This window comes from Zootoca vivipara, chromosome 5, assembly GCF_963506605.1.
Source record: "Zootoca vivipara chromosome 5, rZooViv1.1, whole genome shotgun sequence".
NCBI classification, from domain to species: domain Eukaryota; kingdom Metazoa; phylum Chordata; class Lepidosauria; order Squamata; family Lacertidae; genus Zootoca; species Zootoca vivipara.
Window position 1 is genome coordinate 74,195,506 of NC_083280.1, and position 17,438 is coordinate 74,212,943.

General features: G+C 43.6%; 1 protein-coding gene across 1 annotated transcript in view; it reads right to left on the reverse strand.

The window, feature by feature from the left end:
- The window catches only part of ARID5B (AT-rich interaction domain 5B), a 183,970-nt gene extending 167,998 nt beyond the window's left edge, over window positions 1-15,972 (reverse strand). The window contains exons 1-2 of the mRNA XM_035137659.2: window positions 15,527-15,972; window positions 14,823-15,077 (exon numbers count right to left, since the gene is read on the reverse strand). Of these exons, the coding sequence (XP_034993550.2) occupies window positions 14,823-15,077; window positions 15,527-15,547 (276 nt within the window). The 5' untranslated portion in view covers window positions 15,548-15,972. The remainder of the gene's footprint in view (window positions 1-14,822; window positions 15,078-15,526) is intronic.
- Between the last annotated feature and the right edge of the window lie 1,466 nt (window positions 15,973-17,438).

A 17,438-nucleotide genomic window follows, 5' to 3' on the forward strand; every position in this document is an offset into this window, starting at 1 on the left:
ATTGCTGTCCTCGGGAGTTATCACGCAAGAAAAGTGGAACAAAAGCAAACCAGAACCTTTGTGATATTAAAAAGTCACTGGGTTTCAGATTCGGACCTAAGGCTAGGCTGTGGCAAAGTAGACGCTGAATTATTGGGCTCTAAACTAGTGGAAACTTGGAACTCACATGGTGGGTACATCAAGCACATGACAAGGAATATGAGAGGTTATTCTCATGTGATCAGTACTCACTTTAAAAATAAAATAAACAAACTTTTTTTTTAAAAAAAAAGTTTCTCTCTAGCGTTGTCACCACAGCCCCTGGAACATCTGGTTCGACAGTAAGACTACAAAGGCCCACCAAGGGAACATGTTCTTGCCAGAAACCCTTTAGTACATCCCAAATCGGTCGTAAGTTAGTTACTTGCTTGCTTGTTTGTTTGTTAAGCTATCTCACATGTATCTATTTGTGGCCTCAGAGAAATACAAGTAACAAGGACAGGAGTATGCCTGATCTATTTCTTCTGCAAAATTATGTGGAAAAGAGGTGCTAAGAGTCCGGTGTTAGAATGGGCCTCTTCAGATTACCATGAGAGCAATCAGAATTGTTAATGGTTCCCTATGTTTAAAAAAATAAAATACAAAACCTACTCTGCAAATAGAAAACTAGTCCACCAGAATAGGTTGGGCTGAGTTTGGTACTTTTTGTTGCTGTTTTTAACATAAAGTAAAGGTACCCCTGACCGTTAGGTGCAGTCGCTGACAACTCTAAGGTTGTGGCGCTCATCTCACTCTATAAGCCGAGGGAGCTGGCGATTGTCCGCAGACAGCCGAACCAGAGCAGCACACGAAAATGCCACTTACCTTCCCACTCAAGTGGTACCTATTTATCTACTTGCACTTTGACATGCTTTCGAACTTCCAGGTTGACAGGAGCTGGGACCGAGCAACGGGAGCTCACCCCATCACAGGGATTCGAACCGCTGACCTTCGGATCGGCAAGCCCTAGGCTCAGTGGTTTAGACCACTCTGAGATAGTACAGCCCAATGTAAGGCCTCATGGTTCTACCACCTCACTTGGCTGCATGTGAGGCCTAGGCCTCAAAAATGAACATTTCACAAATGTAATGAAATCTCTCTCACACACAGCTCTACATCTTTTTAATCGCCATCCCTCCAGCACCTCTCAGGTTTCAGTGCCTTAAACTCTAGAGTGCATTTGAACAAACTACTTTTCGGTCTAAGCAATTACATTGGTGGCTTCCCAGAAAGATGTTTAGAAGGGAAGACCTGCACATTACTTGTTACAGTGACAAGCCAGGGCCATTTTGGCAGAACGTATATACACTATATGATGTGAAAAGATGAGTGTGCATGCACGCACACGCACACAGAGTGCTTTTTTTCTAAAAATATTTTAGGGGTACTCTCATTTTCCTACTCATATTGAAATACTGCCCCTCAATGAGGCCAAACTAAAATTTACAAAATGTTTAGGTGTATGTGTACCCCTGAGTCCCCCCCCCAGAAAAAAGCACACTCGTGTGTGTGTGTGTGTGTGTGTGTGTGTGTGTGTGTGTGTAATCCTTTCCTTCCTTAGTTTAGTGAAATAGGTCTGAAACAGACTAAAATGACTCAAAAGAGGCACATTTTATTGCACACGCAGCATTGGTAGGGCAGAAGAGTTAACTTCTGAGCAAGGCAAGATGCCATTCCCGCCTGAAGAATGCTATGCAGATCAAAAGCTTGCTACTGTGTGTTATGCAACATTGGTGGTTCAATAGAAAGGATCACCTGAACCATATGTAATCTAGTCTAATCTGTTAAAAGGTGACTGACACTCCTTCCTTATTCAGAATATGCATGATAAAGGAAGCAGGCAATTTGTTTTACACAAGAGTTATTCCTGTAACCTACAAAGGATTCAGTGTCTATAAATGGGTGTTGTCATGCTGTGGGTTTTTTTTTTTTGAGGGGGGGGGGAAGCATAGGAAACATAGCTAAGCTTTTTATCTGCCTGGTATCACTGGGAGCTACTAGAGTGTATTGTTCAAATATGAGTCAATGCCCCCAGTTCAAACCTCAGCAAGAAACTCTGTCTCTCAGACTGCACCTATTGACTTTGCCTATAGAATTGACTGAAATCTACTCCTTCATCAGCATATAGCCCCACACTAGGCTCTACCTCTTGGACACACTGGTGTGTGACCAAAAGATGGGACCCACGAACTGCCTGTTACGTACCATATAACAGTATAATAAGCAAAACCTACATATCTTTATACCATTTTCAAAGACTGCCATTGCTAAGCTAAGACAAGACTATATGTGTAATTTGAAGGCTGCATTATGACTGGATATTTGAAATTAATCCTCCCTGGGCCTTTCAATTATCCCAGCTGAGTAGTAGCTTTTGCCAACAGGAAGGGGCTATCCAGAAGACAACCAAGAGAAGTATGGCATTTTAAAAGCAATAATGCTACGATTGCTGAACCCGAACACATGCAAATTGTAAGTTTAATTAACTGACAATCATCTCCAAGACATAAAGAATTCTCATTTGTAGTTCGACAAAGAAAACTGTGCATATGGCATTCTGGAAGACATATGACATGCCTTCCATCTGTGGAATATGACTGTGCAACTTACGAGGTGTCAGATACTAATACTCAGCATTTATAATCACCCGCTCTGAGTGTTTCATACACTTGGCTTAGCTGTAATATGAGAATATATATTGAGCATGCTGGCTGGTGGGTTCTGGTCCATAGCCTATGGAGTGCACCACTTTGGCTCCCTTGGGGACAAGGTTCCACAGGCTCAGTGACATGTTTAAACCATGGAACAGGTGCACATGTGGGGGAAACTAACACGCCATGCACCCGTGTCCTGAGAATATGTTGCTGGGATGCTAGCATTTCGCAACTAAAGTTCCTTTGGTGATCTGGGAGCCATCCCTAGTGCAGAAGCCTATACTAGAACATGGGGCGGATGGAAGGAGCCATGCAACAATTGGGATGGAACTAAAAGTGTGGTCCCACAACCAGAGGTGAGTTTAGGGCAGCGCGACTGGTTCCGCTGTACTGGGCGCTGAGCTTAGGGGTTACCCACAGGGTGTCGAAACTATAACATAGTGAATTTAGCAGAATGGAAGGCAAAAAGTGGGGAAGAGCCAAATGTTGGCCTCGCACAGGGTCCAGCTGAAATTTGAAAGACCAATGTCCGCCGCTGTCACAACCCTTTTCTTGTTAATGTTTCCGCTTCACAGCTGTGACATCAGAAGTGTCACATCTTCTGCTTGTAGCAGCCGGGCAATTTTAATGTGGAGCTGCCAGGTTCGTAGCTCAGTCTCTTACAGTGCCATCCTACGCTTGTTTATTCAGAAATAATTGTCACTGTGTTCAATTGGGCTTACTCTCCAGTACATGTGTTAAGCACTGCAGCCACAGCTACTACATTGTACTAGAAAGCAGTGTTGCAATTTTTCTGGGCTATTAGTAAATCTTGCAGGGTTATAAGGATCAAGTTTCGAAATATTATACTTTCTAATTTCTGCTGCAACTCCCATTGTGTGTGTGTGTGTGTGTGTTTTCAATTAAGTTTCTATCTGCCACTGCAGACAGAAATTGTGACCAAGGGAGAAAATAAGGTTCAGTCACAATGTTTTCCTATCAGATGGCCTACTGAACTCCAGGAACCATTTAAGTTTAGGCAAGTTGACAAGCAATTTATTGCTCTTTTTGCCTTCTCTGGTTACCCTGAGAAAAGCTTTTTTGTGCAGATTACATACATATTTTTCTTACCAAGCAGTAATATACACTGCATTAGTCGAATGAAAATTATGCAAGCTGATTTCTTTTTTGGCTTTTGTTTGCCTTATGCCCCATTGTGCTGGGAAAAACAATATGTGCTTTAATTAGCAAATATCTGTAAATAATTTACTCACTACTGAGTGCAGCAGAACAATGGGGGCAGTTTTCACATACATCTACTGAGTCTGTACACTGGGTTTCTTGCCATAATCTTCTATTGTTTGATATCTCTATCAATCAGTACATCATTCACAGCCAACATTAAAATGTGCAGAAAGAATCAAAGGCTCGTAGCGTCACAATAGCAGCCCCAAGGCAAACAGTGCCCACTCTTTTAAAAAAGAAAATCTATAGCTTTTGCATGTAAAAGAGTGTGTGAGTGTGTGTGTGTGTTCCCGCGCACATCAAAATCTTCTTCCAAAGGAAGACAAGAAAATGCCTTGAACTTTCAGACCCACTAATTAAAATTTGTCCTGTTGCCCCAGTCAGTCAGTCAATCAATCAATCAATCAATCAATCAATCAATCAATCAACTGATTGATTAATCTATGACAGCCTTCCCCAACCAAATATCCTCCAGATATTTTGGACTATAAACATTCGTCAGTCTCAGCCAATGGCCAGGGATGACAGGAGTTGTAGTCTAATACATCTGGAGGACACCAGGTTGAAGAAACCTGGGTTAAAACGGGCAATCCCTAACAGTTATAATACACTTAGCATTTTTGTAGCACTTCATAGGAGCAAACCACTTCACATGTGTTATGGTCAACATTATCATCTCAATTTTTGCATTTGCGATAGCTTCCTTGAGGCGACCTTGTGAATTCATGATAGAGATAACACTGGAATGAGGAACTTCCTGGCTGGAAGCTCAGCCTCTCATGGCGGCAGCAACATTTATTTGTGTCTGCTGCCTTCACGTATAAAATACGGGGCAACGTGCTCTAATTTTTACGAGAGACATGCATCGGTGATGTAGAGAGATGTAAGTACGTGCCAATCTGTATGTTACCTCCTTTTACTGAACTACTGAGTTACTGAACCATTCGAGAGCAGAATTAGGACATCATAATTCTGTCAAGATAATATTATTGGACCAAGATGCAATGTCATTACAATGTGACTAAGTTCTGGAATTGTGACAGTCTTGCCTTTGGGGGGGCATTTGTGTGTGCTAGGGAGCAGGGATGTTAACAAAGGTGTGTTTAGAAATCTGAGTAATTAATCACCTCCATGCCTTTGTGCATGGTAAATACTATCTTTATTAAAGGTCTCTGTTTTCCTTTGCCACTCCTGCACGTCACTATTTTCAAAATGCAAAAAAAACTGTATCACGTTCCACATGTGACAAGCACCTGCGCAAAGCCACCTGAGCTGAGCCTACTGCAGACTTGCAGATATATCTGAATAAAGATCCAGTGTCAAAGGGACTACTTCATTCAAACCTCCAGGGCTTGCGTTTTATGAGTACATTCCTACGAGCATATTACTCATTTTGTATTATTTGTTGTTGTTGTTGTTTTTCAAAGAGAGAGAAGTCTCTTTCTGTCAGCTGTCCCTTTCTTAGGATTCAGCAGAGCCCTTCCAGCATTAATGGGTTTCCTGTGTCGACTCAGCAGTTTGTTAATTGCCATATTTTCCCCTCACCCCCCCCCCAAAAAAAGTAGCTATTACTTTCCAAATAAGAGGACAAGAAAGGAGGAATTTATATTACTCTCAAAAATCCCAATTTAAGATGCCAAAATAATTTTAAAGTGCATATTCCCCCCCCCACTCCCTTCTCTCAGCTTATTAACACCTTTTTATATCTCCTTACAGGTGCAGGGAATCTGAGCACTCTTTTGCCTAACATGCCCATGCCCCATCACTCCAGGAACTTTACTCCACAGTCTGGCTCACTTCCAACATCAGAGGTTGGCTGGGAAATTGCCTGAAGTATCAGAGCAGAGGGAGGTGAGATTGGGGGGGGGGCTCTGTTCATTGGTATATAGGTAGATGCCTTATACCAGGCATCCCCAAGTTCGGCCCTCCAGATGTTTTGGGACTACAACTCCCATCATCCCTAGCTAACAGGACCAGTAGTCAGGGATGATGGGAGCTGTAGTCCCAAAACATCTGGACCAAATCACATCCTTTCTCCATCTACCCCAGTATCGCCTCTCCAGTGGGACAGGGAATATTTTTTTCATGGGTAATTGTTTAGTGCAGCGGTTCCCAATTAGCTAAGTATTGTGGGCTCCCTGTTTTTCAAAAGCCAAGCTATTGACACCCCTAGTTTTGAAAATGTTGATAAGTTTTTATTATGTGAATAGTGATACAGACCACCAATTGGAAACCACTGGTCTAGAGCAGTGCTTCTCAACCTTGGGTCCTTAGCTGTTGTTGTGACTACAACTCCTATCATCCCTAGCTAGCAGGACCAGTGGTCACGGATGATGGGAGTTGTAGTGGTTCTCAAACTTTTTCCTCTGGACTACACTTTCAGAATAAAAAATTGCTCATGCCCCCCCCCCATTTATGTATTTATTTTTTAAAAAAAAAAACCTGGAAAACAAACAGGAACAACTCCTAGCAGTGCTTGATTTATAACAGAACACAACTACTTTATAATAAGATCATGGGACATGATCATGAAAGTATACAACAATGCAGCTACAGAAGAACATGAATCATTCCCAAAATATAATTCTAAACGAGCCTCTTACATATGTACCTTAGGTACGTAAACAAACTTAATAAGAGGTATGGGCTTGCTTTGGCCGGCTAATCTCATTTATATTAGGTCTAATTTGAGACTAACAAACTCTCATCTCCCCATTAACACAAAGAAGCCTTTATCTTTTCTGACGTTTCACATTTGTCAGAGTGGAAAAAAATCCCTGCTCACAACAATATGTCATGCAGAACTGCAGAAGAACAGCCAATGCTATAGTATATTCTGTTCGAACAGCAATTCTGGATCACAACTAGGATTGTCCCCGATATTACTTGATGCTCTTGCTCTCATTTAAAAAATGTATCTATCCATATTCTGCAAGATATCTATATCTATACCTATAGTATACTACACTGAAATGTTTAAATGTTTCTTTGATTGTCCTTGAATCTTGGGGCCACATTTGCCATCCTCTCCTGCCACACCAGCGTGGCGCATCACACCCTTTGAGAACCGCTGCTCTAGGATTTCAGAGAACAGCTTTTCCCTGCCCCCTCCCAGAAAACATGTGTGCTACAGCCCTGCTTCCACATGCTAAGTTAGCCCTACTGGTCCAACACTGCAGTCACCGCCAGCATCCTCTTGAGCTACTGACAACATTGCAACGATGAAGTAAGAAATGCCGCTTGTACTACTAATCAAATATACACCAGTCTCTGTAGAGTTAAAGCCCGATTGGGTTTAGTGGGTGGGTGGGTGGGGACACACAAATATACAGGATACAAAGAAAAAGCATTTAAATCAAACATTTAAGGTTGCTCTAAGAGTTTTGGGCGTTGTGTTGAATGCTAATGAATGTCCCAACAAGCACTTCCAGAGTTCGATTTCTCCAGAACTCTTACCTGTGAACAACCATTGCTCCCCTTAGGAAGAATAAATACCCTAAATTAAGACACCTAAGAGGCTGAACCAGAATATGCTTTCTCCTTCCTAAGCATTTTGTACATGTGTTAATATTAGGAATCACAAAATCTATACGCGCTTTAGCCTCCTGAGCAATTCAGTAAGTATGATTAAGGGATAAAGTAGCACAGGAACAAACACACACACACACAGCCAATTTATCTCACTTGTGCTTAGGAATATACTACTGTGTAACTAAGCAACTAAAAATAAAGGATAGCCTAATTAATTCGCCCCTATGCTTATTTAAAACACTCAATTAGAACTTTTTTTTAAAAAAAAAGAGAGAGAAAACCCATCTTGCTCAGTATCTTAATATGCTTGAGGGTGTAGCATGTAAAAGCTTTTTATTCTCCAAAGACAAGAGTTTAATGTTTAGCATTACTGATCAGATTGGGAACAGCAACTGCAAAAAACAACAACACTGCTGCAGTCACCTAGGGCCTGGTGAAATCGGCCCCCACCAGGGGTGCAAATAATGCTGCTACTCCTTTTGAATCTCTGTGGCAAGATGGGGAATCACAGAATTGTAGAGCTGAAAGGGGACATGGTGGTCATCAAGCCTAACCCCCCAATATTTCTGCCCTTCCTAGGGTTAGAACCCATGACCCTAAGATTCAGAGTCTCATGCTCTACCAATTGAGCTATCCCAGGACTAAGCTGTGGCCCTCCAGAGGGTATTGGATTGCGACTCCCATCATGGATGACCAATGGTCGGGAAAGATGGGAGTTGGAGTCCAATAATCTCTGGAGGGCCACAGCTTCCCCATCCATGTGCTTGAGACAAAATTTCAATGAGTGATTATGCAATCATCAATTTCAGGAACAGCTCACGATAAATGTCAAACGTGCATCTCTAATGCTGCAATTACAGGTCTGCCGGATTTGTAAATGTGAATTAATTTGAGCTTGCACGTATGGGAGATAGATGCAACATTAGCATGATTCCCCCGCCCGTCCCCATTGTGCTTTAATAAGTGGAATATGCATGCCTGAAAGGTGTTGCCATTGCTGATGGAAGCAGATGAGAAAGGACACACCCTTTGGAAGGCTACAGGAGGGCCTCAAATTAAGCCAAGGTGCAAAAAGTCTAATTACTTTTTAAAAACTCAAAATCCCCACATGAGGACACATGAGGAGAATGGCAGAATTTCCCTCTAAACACAGCAAAAAAAGTAACTGGGTCTAAGGAAAGTCCATAATAACAGTGTCTGGCTATAAATCCAGTAACATCTTAGCATTATTTATGGAATGCTTTTGGCAGTTCAAAGCATTTCAGCCCAGAAGACTCATCATCTCAGTAATTCTTACAACGAGCTTGTAGTTTGTCAGAATTCTTACTTCAAATTGCAGATTGGACAGAAGAGCTGAGATTTCTGGATGACACCCAGAGGGCTTTTTTTTATAGCTCCTACTCATAGCTGCAACCCTACACCAGCCCTCACCTAGCCTAGTGTTCACTATCCAGACCAGTAGCTGCTCTCCCACATCTCAGCTGGATGTCATTCCTAGCTCTGCTTTGAGAGATGCCAGAAATTAAACCTGGGACTTGGATGAAGGTATGCACTCTACAAACTGAATGACCTATGAGTCATCACACACAAACTGTAACAAAATGCACATGTAAACAACAGATTTGAGGCTGCCATTCTACATATAACTGGGACTAAGTCCAACTGGAACTTAATAGGAATTACTTCTGAGCAGAAATTAATAGGATTCTGCTGTTGGACCACCATTTTTACTCTAAAATCATTCAACAGACCATACCATCTGCAGTGAACTCATCCTTTGCAAGAAATGGGTCTTATTCTGTCATGATGAACTCGATGTACAAATCCACTCCACTTTCAGTGCAATCCTATACATGTCTACTCAGAAGTAAATCCCCTTGAGTTCAGTGGCACTTACTCCAAGTAAGTAGGTAGAGGACTACGATCTATCAATCAGTAAAAAGTCTATCAGTAAAAAAGAAGATGGGGGAAAGTTGAGCTCCAGGAATAAGCTACTGTTATCCACAAGGCTAACTAACTAAGGCTGCAATTCCATATCATTTTACTGGATCCCATTGAATTCAGTGGGGCTTACTTCAGAGTAGGGTTGTGCTGTTAAGCCAGTACTGTAAAACTGTAGTCGTACTGATGTGAAGTTGAAATAGTGTTGCTTTTCTTATTGATTTGCTTAAGTGAATTCATGGAATTACATTACATATCAGCCAGGCATGAAGCAATACTTAAAAGTTAGTCTCAAAATGCAAATATTAACTCAAAGCAATTCCTGAGAAGCTGCACAGGTCAGGTATCAAGATCAGAGAGATGAAAATGTCTAGAATTACTGTAGACTGCAATCATTGGTAAACTTAGCTGCGAGTAAGCTTCGCTGAATGCAATGGGGCTTACTTTTGAGCAAATATCCACAGGATAGTGCTGCTAGGCACACATGTGATATGTACAGTAGCTAGGCCCTTTCCACTCTCATACCTTAAAGTTTAGTATATTTTTGCTAGACCTGAGGCTTTCCTAGCTTCACAAGTTAAATTGGTTACCTATAAACGCAGAGGGGATGAGAGGGATTGCACAATAGGAGTTGCCAGTGTTTGCACCCAACTCTGATCAAATCAAACCAAACACACAGCAGTCCATTGAAACATATCATCAAAAGCAGTGTACTAAGGCTACAAGGCTACACGTAATTATCTGGAAACAGTCAACATTGTACACACTAGAAACTTACATCTGAATAAATATGCACAGGATCGGGGTACAAGCCTATGTGTACAGTACACACTACGATTTCTGCCCTACTGCACTTAGGGGGGTTTACTTCTCAGTAAACAATCATGTGATCTGGCTGTCAGCGGGGCAGTTCACACAGCATGCCATTTCCTACCCAAACCCGACTGCAGTTTTGTCCTGTACGGAAAAAAAAGTCCACATCTATTTCACTATGCACACACTGGCAGAACAGAAGAACCACGTGCCTTTCACAACCCACATGTGAGATTGACAGACACTGTTCTCTTCAGAACTGCTTTCTGTACAATGAATAGCACAAAGTAGTCTGAATACACACACACACTTTGCTACCTCATCCTATAAAACAGATGCAGCTTGGATATTACCATTCCGATGAATTTATAAATAACCACTTGCAGTTCTCATCAGACAAGCAATACACATGCATGCAGGTGACTATCATTCAATCTCCAAAGAAGCTGATCACCAGCCTGTGATAAGATCCAGTGCTCTGCTAAACATTGGTTTTGCTCAGAGCAAGTGCCGCTGTTGACCTTTGACCTCACAAAAAAACGCTGACACCATAGATTTACAATCCACATAATGAAAGGGGGGGGACTCAACCACATTTTATCTACAGTGCTTAACATATAATTATTTTGCCACACAGTTCTTTCCCTAAGCCCTGTCTGTTGCTTTCTCTCTAAATTATACCAAGTGCAATTCTTCCATGCCCAGGACGCAGACGTACAAAGGGTTACATGAGACTTTGTTAAGAGCAGCCTCATCTCTCAGCTTCAGAAATAGCTGTTGATGTCATTTACATAAAAGAATTATTACTGTGGTTAAGTTACTTGAAATAACTGCTCTCTGTACCGAGAAAGAATGCTGAAATGTTTCCCTTAAGAAAGAAACTGCCAATCAGCAAGCTTTTTTCTTTTCTTTTTCGGGGTTGTCTCTGCTGAACATTCATGAACGGAATTTTATCATCTAAAACAATTTAAAATAAATGATTTTTTTTTTTAAAAAAAAATCATTTCGGTGTCTATAAACAAGTTAATAGAGTAAGTGAAAACAAAGTACAGTTCTTAATGGGAGTGTTATGTTGCCCTCTCTAGGCCTTGGCTCTAAGTGCGAGTTTCTACAGGCTCCTTGCCAAACAAGTATCAGTGTGTGCTGTTGCTGTTTCTGCTGCTGCTGCTACTCTGCTAATGAATGACTAACTGAGGCCAGCAGGGAAAAATTACATCACTGGGGTGTAAAACTGAACCACATCAGGAAAATTTTCTATACCTGCTTCACATACAAGTCGTAAGCATTCCATGCAAGTCATTTGCATGCATCATCTCAAGGTGTGTTATTATCTCCATAAAAAATGATTTTCTCATACGGCTGAATAATTCAGAGACGCCTCAGTCAAGGGCCCCTAATGAAATATACCCAGTATAATCATACAGCTAATTGCTAGCAGTTTGCATTTACTTATTTTTTTTTTATAAAAAAAACAAACCCTGAAATCGTGCATAGTATTAGGAATGCAGATGCAGATGAGAATCCGTGAATCAAAAGAACACTCCTGCTTGTAATGGTCGGATTAATTTCCTCTGATGTTCATACCACAGTAACACGAGATGGTCATTAAGGCATATTAAAATGATTTGTGGCCCATCCCCCACCTTTCCCAAACCCTTCCATACATACTCTGTAAGTGTGTGTACGTATATTCACTGCACAAGATCTCAAAATACATTTTTTTATCCTTTCAGTCACACAGCCCTGTTATACACACATTGACACCTCTGAATATTGCTTACTCCTAAGTATGTCTGCCTAGGAGTATGTCCCTACTATCCTTTGGAAAGTTACTGGTATAGACTACATTCCTCAAGTTATGTGTTGAAAAGGACAGCCTTGCTAAGTTGACTCCAGACTCAGTTTGGCTTAAGACTCACTGGATACAATGGGACACACAAGTTCTCCTGAGTCACTTAACCCCCACTGTACTCTAAGCATGACTTCAGTCCCAACATGGTTTACACAGAAGTAAATCCTATTGAATTCAATTGAACTTAACCCCAAGTAAGTGGGGTTAGGGCTGCAGCCTACTCCTGGATGCAGCCCACTGAAAAAAGGGGGCTATTTGGCAATTCCTAAAGAACAGCCTGTAGCCCAAATTGTGCTTGTGCCCAACTGAACCCAGATGGATTAATTTCTGAGAATATGTACAGGATTGCCCTGCAGTTCCTCACTGAACCAAGTGTCACTTACTTCAGGCCGGCACTCAAATGTCTATGTATAAATATTTCTAAGTTTTCAATAGATGTGTTAAATTTAAAACAATTCAATAACATTTCCAATGGTTTCCTGTCTGGTTTAGTGGCCTATTATTCTTGTAGTCTTTTCAAGGGGAAGCGGGGGGGGGGGGAGAGAGAGAGAGAGAGAGGATATTTAATCCTTCCCCTTTCCAGATCACAGACCATGTTGAAGTAATAAATTTGAAAAGCAAATAATAAGTACTAGTGAAAAGAGGAGGGGGGAGGAGAGACAGCTGCAGGGGAAAGTTGAAGGGTGGGGGGAAGAAGCCATGAGATGTCTGCAAAGGGGGGGGGTGTCAACCTGAACAGGGTTTCTGGAGTCCTAACCATTCTTGCTCCTCCAACAACTTTTCCATATTCCAAAATGTCAATTCAAGAAAGGGCGGGGGGGGGAGAGAGGGTGCCGGTCAATCATAAACTGCACATTTAGAGTACACGACTAAAGCACTCTGTAGGCTGAAAACAAAAAAGTGTTAAATGGTCATAACGTGAAATTAAAGAAGGCATAATCCAAAAGGAGTCTCGATCGCGGAGCTGCTATGGGGGAGAGAGGAGAGGCTTTAAGGGGGGTGGGGTGGGAGTGGAACTACAATTAACTCCATCAGACTATCGATTGTTGAAGGAACTGGCAGCTCGGCTTGTAAAGGAGGGCGGCGGCGGCGCCGTGGGTTGGGGGGGGGCAGCATCGTGGACGTGAGGAAAGGACTGCAAGCAAGCAGGCCGGCTCGGCCGGTTGTTGCCCCTCAACCCCCCCGCGCCTGCAAGGAGCCTCACATCTGGCTATTGTTATTATTCTGATGATGATGCGCCTTTGCAAATGCTCCCACCTCTCTCTCTCTCTCTCTCTGCATAAACACAGCGCCGCTCTTCGCCGGCCCTTAAAATAGTTCCTCCTCAGGAACACAGCGCAGAGTCAGCTGACTCGAGTAGCCAGCGGAATTGCGGGCATACATGAAATTACAGATCTGGAAGAATACAGTGTGAATGCGAGCCAGCGCCGCCGCCGCCTCCCTCCCTCTCTCCTCGCCGCGCTCTCGATCCGCCTCCCGCAGGCGATCGGAACGTCTCCACACTCCCCCCCCCTTTCCCGTTTGGACTGCACCCGGGCACTTTCTCGGGTCTCAAAGTTTATTGGCTGCAGCCTGACAAGGTAGTCCACACGCGTAAAACCAAAGCCAGTCCCCGAAACACACACACGCCACACCTCTGCTTACTCGAAAGTAAGTCCGCGATCTTGCACCCAAGCTAGTCTGGGGAGGGGGCTGCAACCCCCCCCCAAAGGGTGCCTGATCCCGGCGTGGTTTGCTTGGAAGCAAGTCCCGCGCCCGCGCAGCCCGAGTTTACTCGGAAGTAAGTTCAACTGTGTTCAATGGGGCTTCCAAGGAAACGTGCATGGGGACCTCAGCCTTACCAGAGAAGCCTCATTCACACATCTGTATTCCCCCTCCCACCGTAACTCCTACCCCGCGCGACGCTTTTTCTGGAAAATGTCCACTTTTTATAGTAATTGTGTTAATCCAGTACATTGAGGCAGGCATAATAACAATCGTGACCGGGGAAAGCAAAGCGAGGCTCGCTGTTAATGCTTAACGTGTTTGTGCTGGTTACTGCACACCGGAGCGCTTTGAAATCCGCCCAGGCAGCTCTGCAAGTTATTTGAATGTATTATTTCCAGTACCTGTCATTTATCACTTTATTCAACACGTCTTTGCCAGCGAGATCGCTTTTGATCTCACTCTCTGCCTCCATTTCGTAATTTCCGCCTTCTTTCCAACATATCAAAAATACTTGAAGACCAAAAAAACAAACAAAAACCCCACACATACACACCCTAAAAAGAAGAAGGGGGGGAGGAGGAAAAGGAACGAAACCCTTCCGAGGTGTACAATGTTTAAATTCACTTTGCGGGGGGGGTAGGTGTAGACACCCCCAAATACAAGCAACGAAGGGGAATCAGCAAGCATGTGACGAGGACGCTTCGACAGCAGCGTTAGAGGAAGGGGGGGAGGAGGAGGTGATGTAAGTAAAGATCACCTTCAACACAGAGGCAACCAAGTTATTGGGCTGCTTGCTTTAAAATATGAACATTCTGCGCAGTCCTCCTTTCTACAGATGACAGGCAAAGTCTGGCAGCAGCCACCCGCTGCAGCCCTTCCTTAATGGCACAAGCCCTTAAAAAAAAACCAGAAGCTCACGTTGCCGGCAGAAAGGAACATTTCAACCCTGTCCTTTAATAAACATTACAAGCAAGGGAGGGGGGGGAGGCGGAAAAGAGAACACACAGAGAGAGACACACAATGACACAGGCACACACACATACACACACACACCCCGAGAGAGAGAAACGTATGTTTACTACCTCGCCATGGTCACTGTTTCTGCCCTGGGGAGTATCTTCTGGTAGAAAATAAAGTTTGGAGCTGGATAAAAGTTGCCTGGAACTCCTTTCTTCCCACAGCAGCTGTAGCTCCGCTATGCAAATCGGATCCTCTGGCTTACATCTTACAAAGAAAAAATCGCCAAGGGACAAAATTCTTGGTCTGCCTTCAAGGTGGAACTGAAAAGCCTTGTAGAAAATGTACGGTCCGTGTAAACCACACGGAGATCCGACCCACTGGAAGGAATAAACAAGGGGTGGAGGGGGGGAGGATTTGGGGGGGGGAGGAGAGAGAAAAATAATAATAATCAGCAATTGCAGATCAATTCATTTAAAACACACACACACACAGCCAGTTCTGATCAGAACATACTGGAGAAAGACATCCATAAATCAAACACATGCTAAGAAATAATATCACAACCTCTAAGATGAGGAGGGGATTTGTTGAGGAGCCAGGCTGGTTTTCCTCCGAAGGGGGCAAAAAATCCGATCACAGTCACCATTATAATAATCTGTGTCTCTCTCTATATGATCAGCAAAGGCTTTTTTTTAAGAGGGGGTGGAATGGTAATTACAGGGGAAAAGTTCTTGGAAAGTTTGGGGGAGGTGAAGGTGGGTGTCTAGGGGATCCGGGGTGCCGGGATCTGGGGTGTAGAGGCGAAGAAGAGAGGAGAACCGAATACCTGAACTGAATTGGGCTCCATCTCGACGTTCTGAATTGATTGAACTCAACATTCTCTCCAAACTTGTTGGCTTGAATGGATTGCATCAGGTCCTGGCAGGGAAAAGCGATCTCTCGCAGCAGCCGGCTCCGAGCCCCAATATAAAACGCAAACCTTACACCCCCGGTTCGCCCAAAATATCCAAAAATCCCGCCGAGAGATGGTCACGACCCCCAATTTCCAAACCACGTAGAAAACAAGGGGCTTATAGCCCGGCTGCTACCGATCTGCAGAGGTAATACCGGTCAATGCATAACCGAACAGCAGCTCAGAAGCCCATGGGTCCAGGCAAATTCGGGGTCTCGGGCGCTTTTAAAAATCTTCCAGCTCCCGAATCTCTGCAGAAACAGGATTGTATTCCCCTGAGCCCCCGAAGTGCCAGACAAAAGAGCCGTTCCATTTTTGCCGGGCGGAAAGGCGGTCTAGTTGAGCTGCTCATCTGACAGGACCTGCTTGTATATGTCTAATATAAAGAACATTTCCTGCAGAGAGTCAGAGGCGCTGTTCTTCTTTCTAATTCTCTTTAACAGATTTGCTTTTATTAGATATGTAGATTTGTTTGATAGTTAGATTACGTTCCCCTACTGCCATATTTCCCCCCTAAGAAACTCTTGATCGGGTTAGAATAGATGCCTGGTGCTAGAATTTTAACGTGGGGATGGGGGCGAGAGAGCCAGAGCTGGGGGGAAGAAAGTGGGTTATCGATTATATAAACATATAAATATTAATGCATTTGTTCTCTTTTGCAAAAGAGGGTTTGAAAGGAGGGGGGGGGAGAAGGAGTGGTGAGCGAAGGCTCCCAGAAGTACCCCCGATCACGGGATCTTGCGAGCAATATTGAACAGGCAGCGAGCTATGATTGCATTTATTAAGAGGACAGAACAATAAACGCGGCATGATAAATCAATATGTGGGGACCGCTCGGCCCGGGGCTCCGCCTGATCGGCGTGTGTACATTCTTCCGATTTCGAAGTACACGCACACACTCGCATACCAGTTACGTGTTTACAATGCAGATCTCCGGCAAGGGCGCGCTCAAATACTAATGTGTTTATATAACCAAGCGATACGGGAATACGGAGTTTTAAAGTGGCACAGAATGCAGATTTCTCTCTCTCAGTAATAGTTGGAGGGGGGTGGGGGGAGAAGGAGGAAGGGCCAACCATTTGGAAACTCGTTCCATGTATCCCGAAATTAAAACTAGTAGCCGGGGCTCGGGGAGTGAACACACACACACACACACACACACACACACACACACACACACACACACACACACACACACACACACACACACACACCCCTCCATAAGACAATCTGCTTGTAATAGGGGTATTTATTTGCTTGATTGTTCCGGAGCTCTGCAAACCAGCGTCCCTAAAAGGAACCCCCCGAGAAACTTGGGAGCCACAGAACGAGGTTGCGTGGGGTGGGGTGGAACACGGGATAGAGACCCGGGCTAGCGAATGCAATCAAATAGCAAAAAATTAAAAACAAAACACACCACCACCAGCAATCTCTGATTTCCCACCAGCAGCCTATAGAAGGGAGGCGTTCCCCCCCCCCCGCCCCACAATCGCAGTGTGGATAGAAAATGGTGCATTCCCCTCTCTCCAGATTTTACACCGTTGGCACCAAAGCTAGCGTAGTTGATCTTCCAAAAAAAACGGGGGGGGGAGAAAGGGGGGGGAAAAGCAAGCATGATGTACTATACAGGGAAATAAAGGTCTGTACAGTATGACAGTTGTAATCTGATCCGCGATAAAATTACAGGATGTCGAAATGACTGGCAAGCTATTTTTAACGCTTTCGCAACGTTTCACCTCTATGTCACAGCGCCGGGTTGAAATAGGATTAGTTTAATGAATATTAT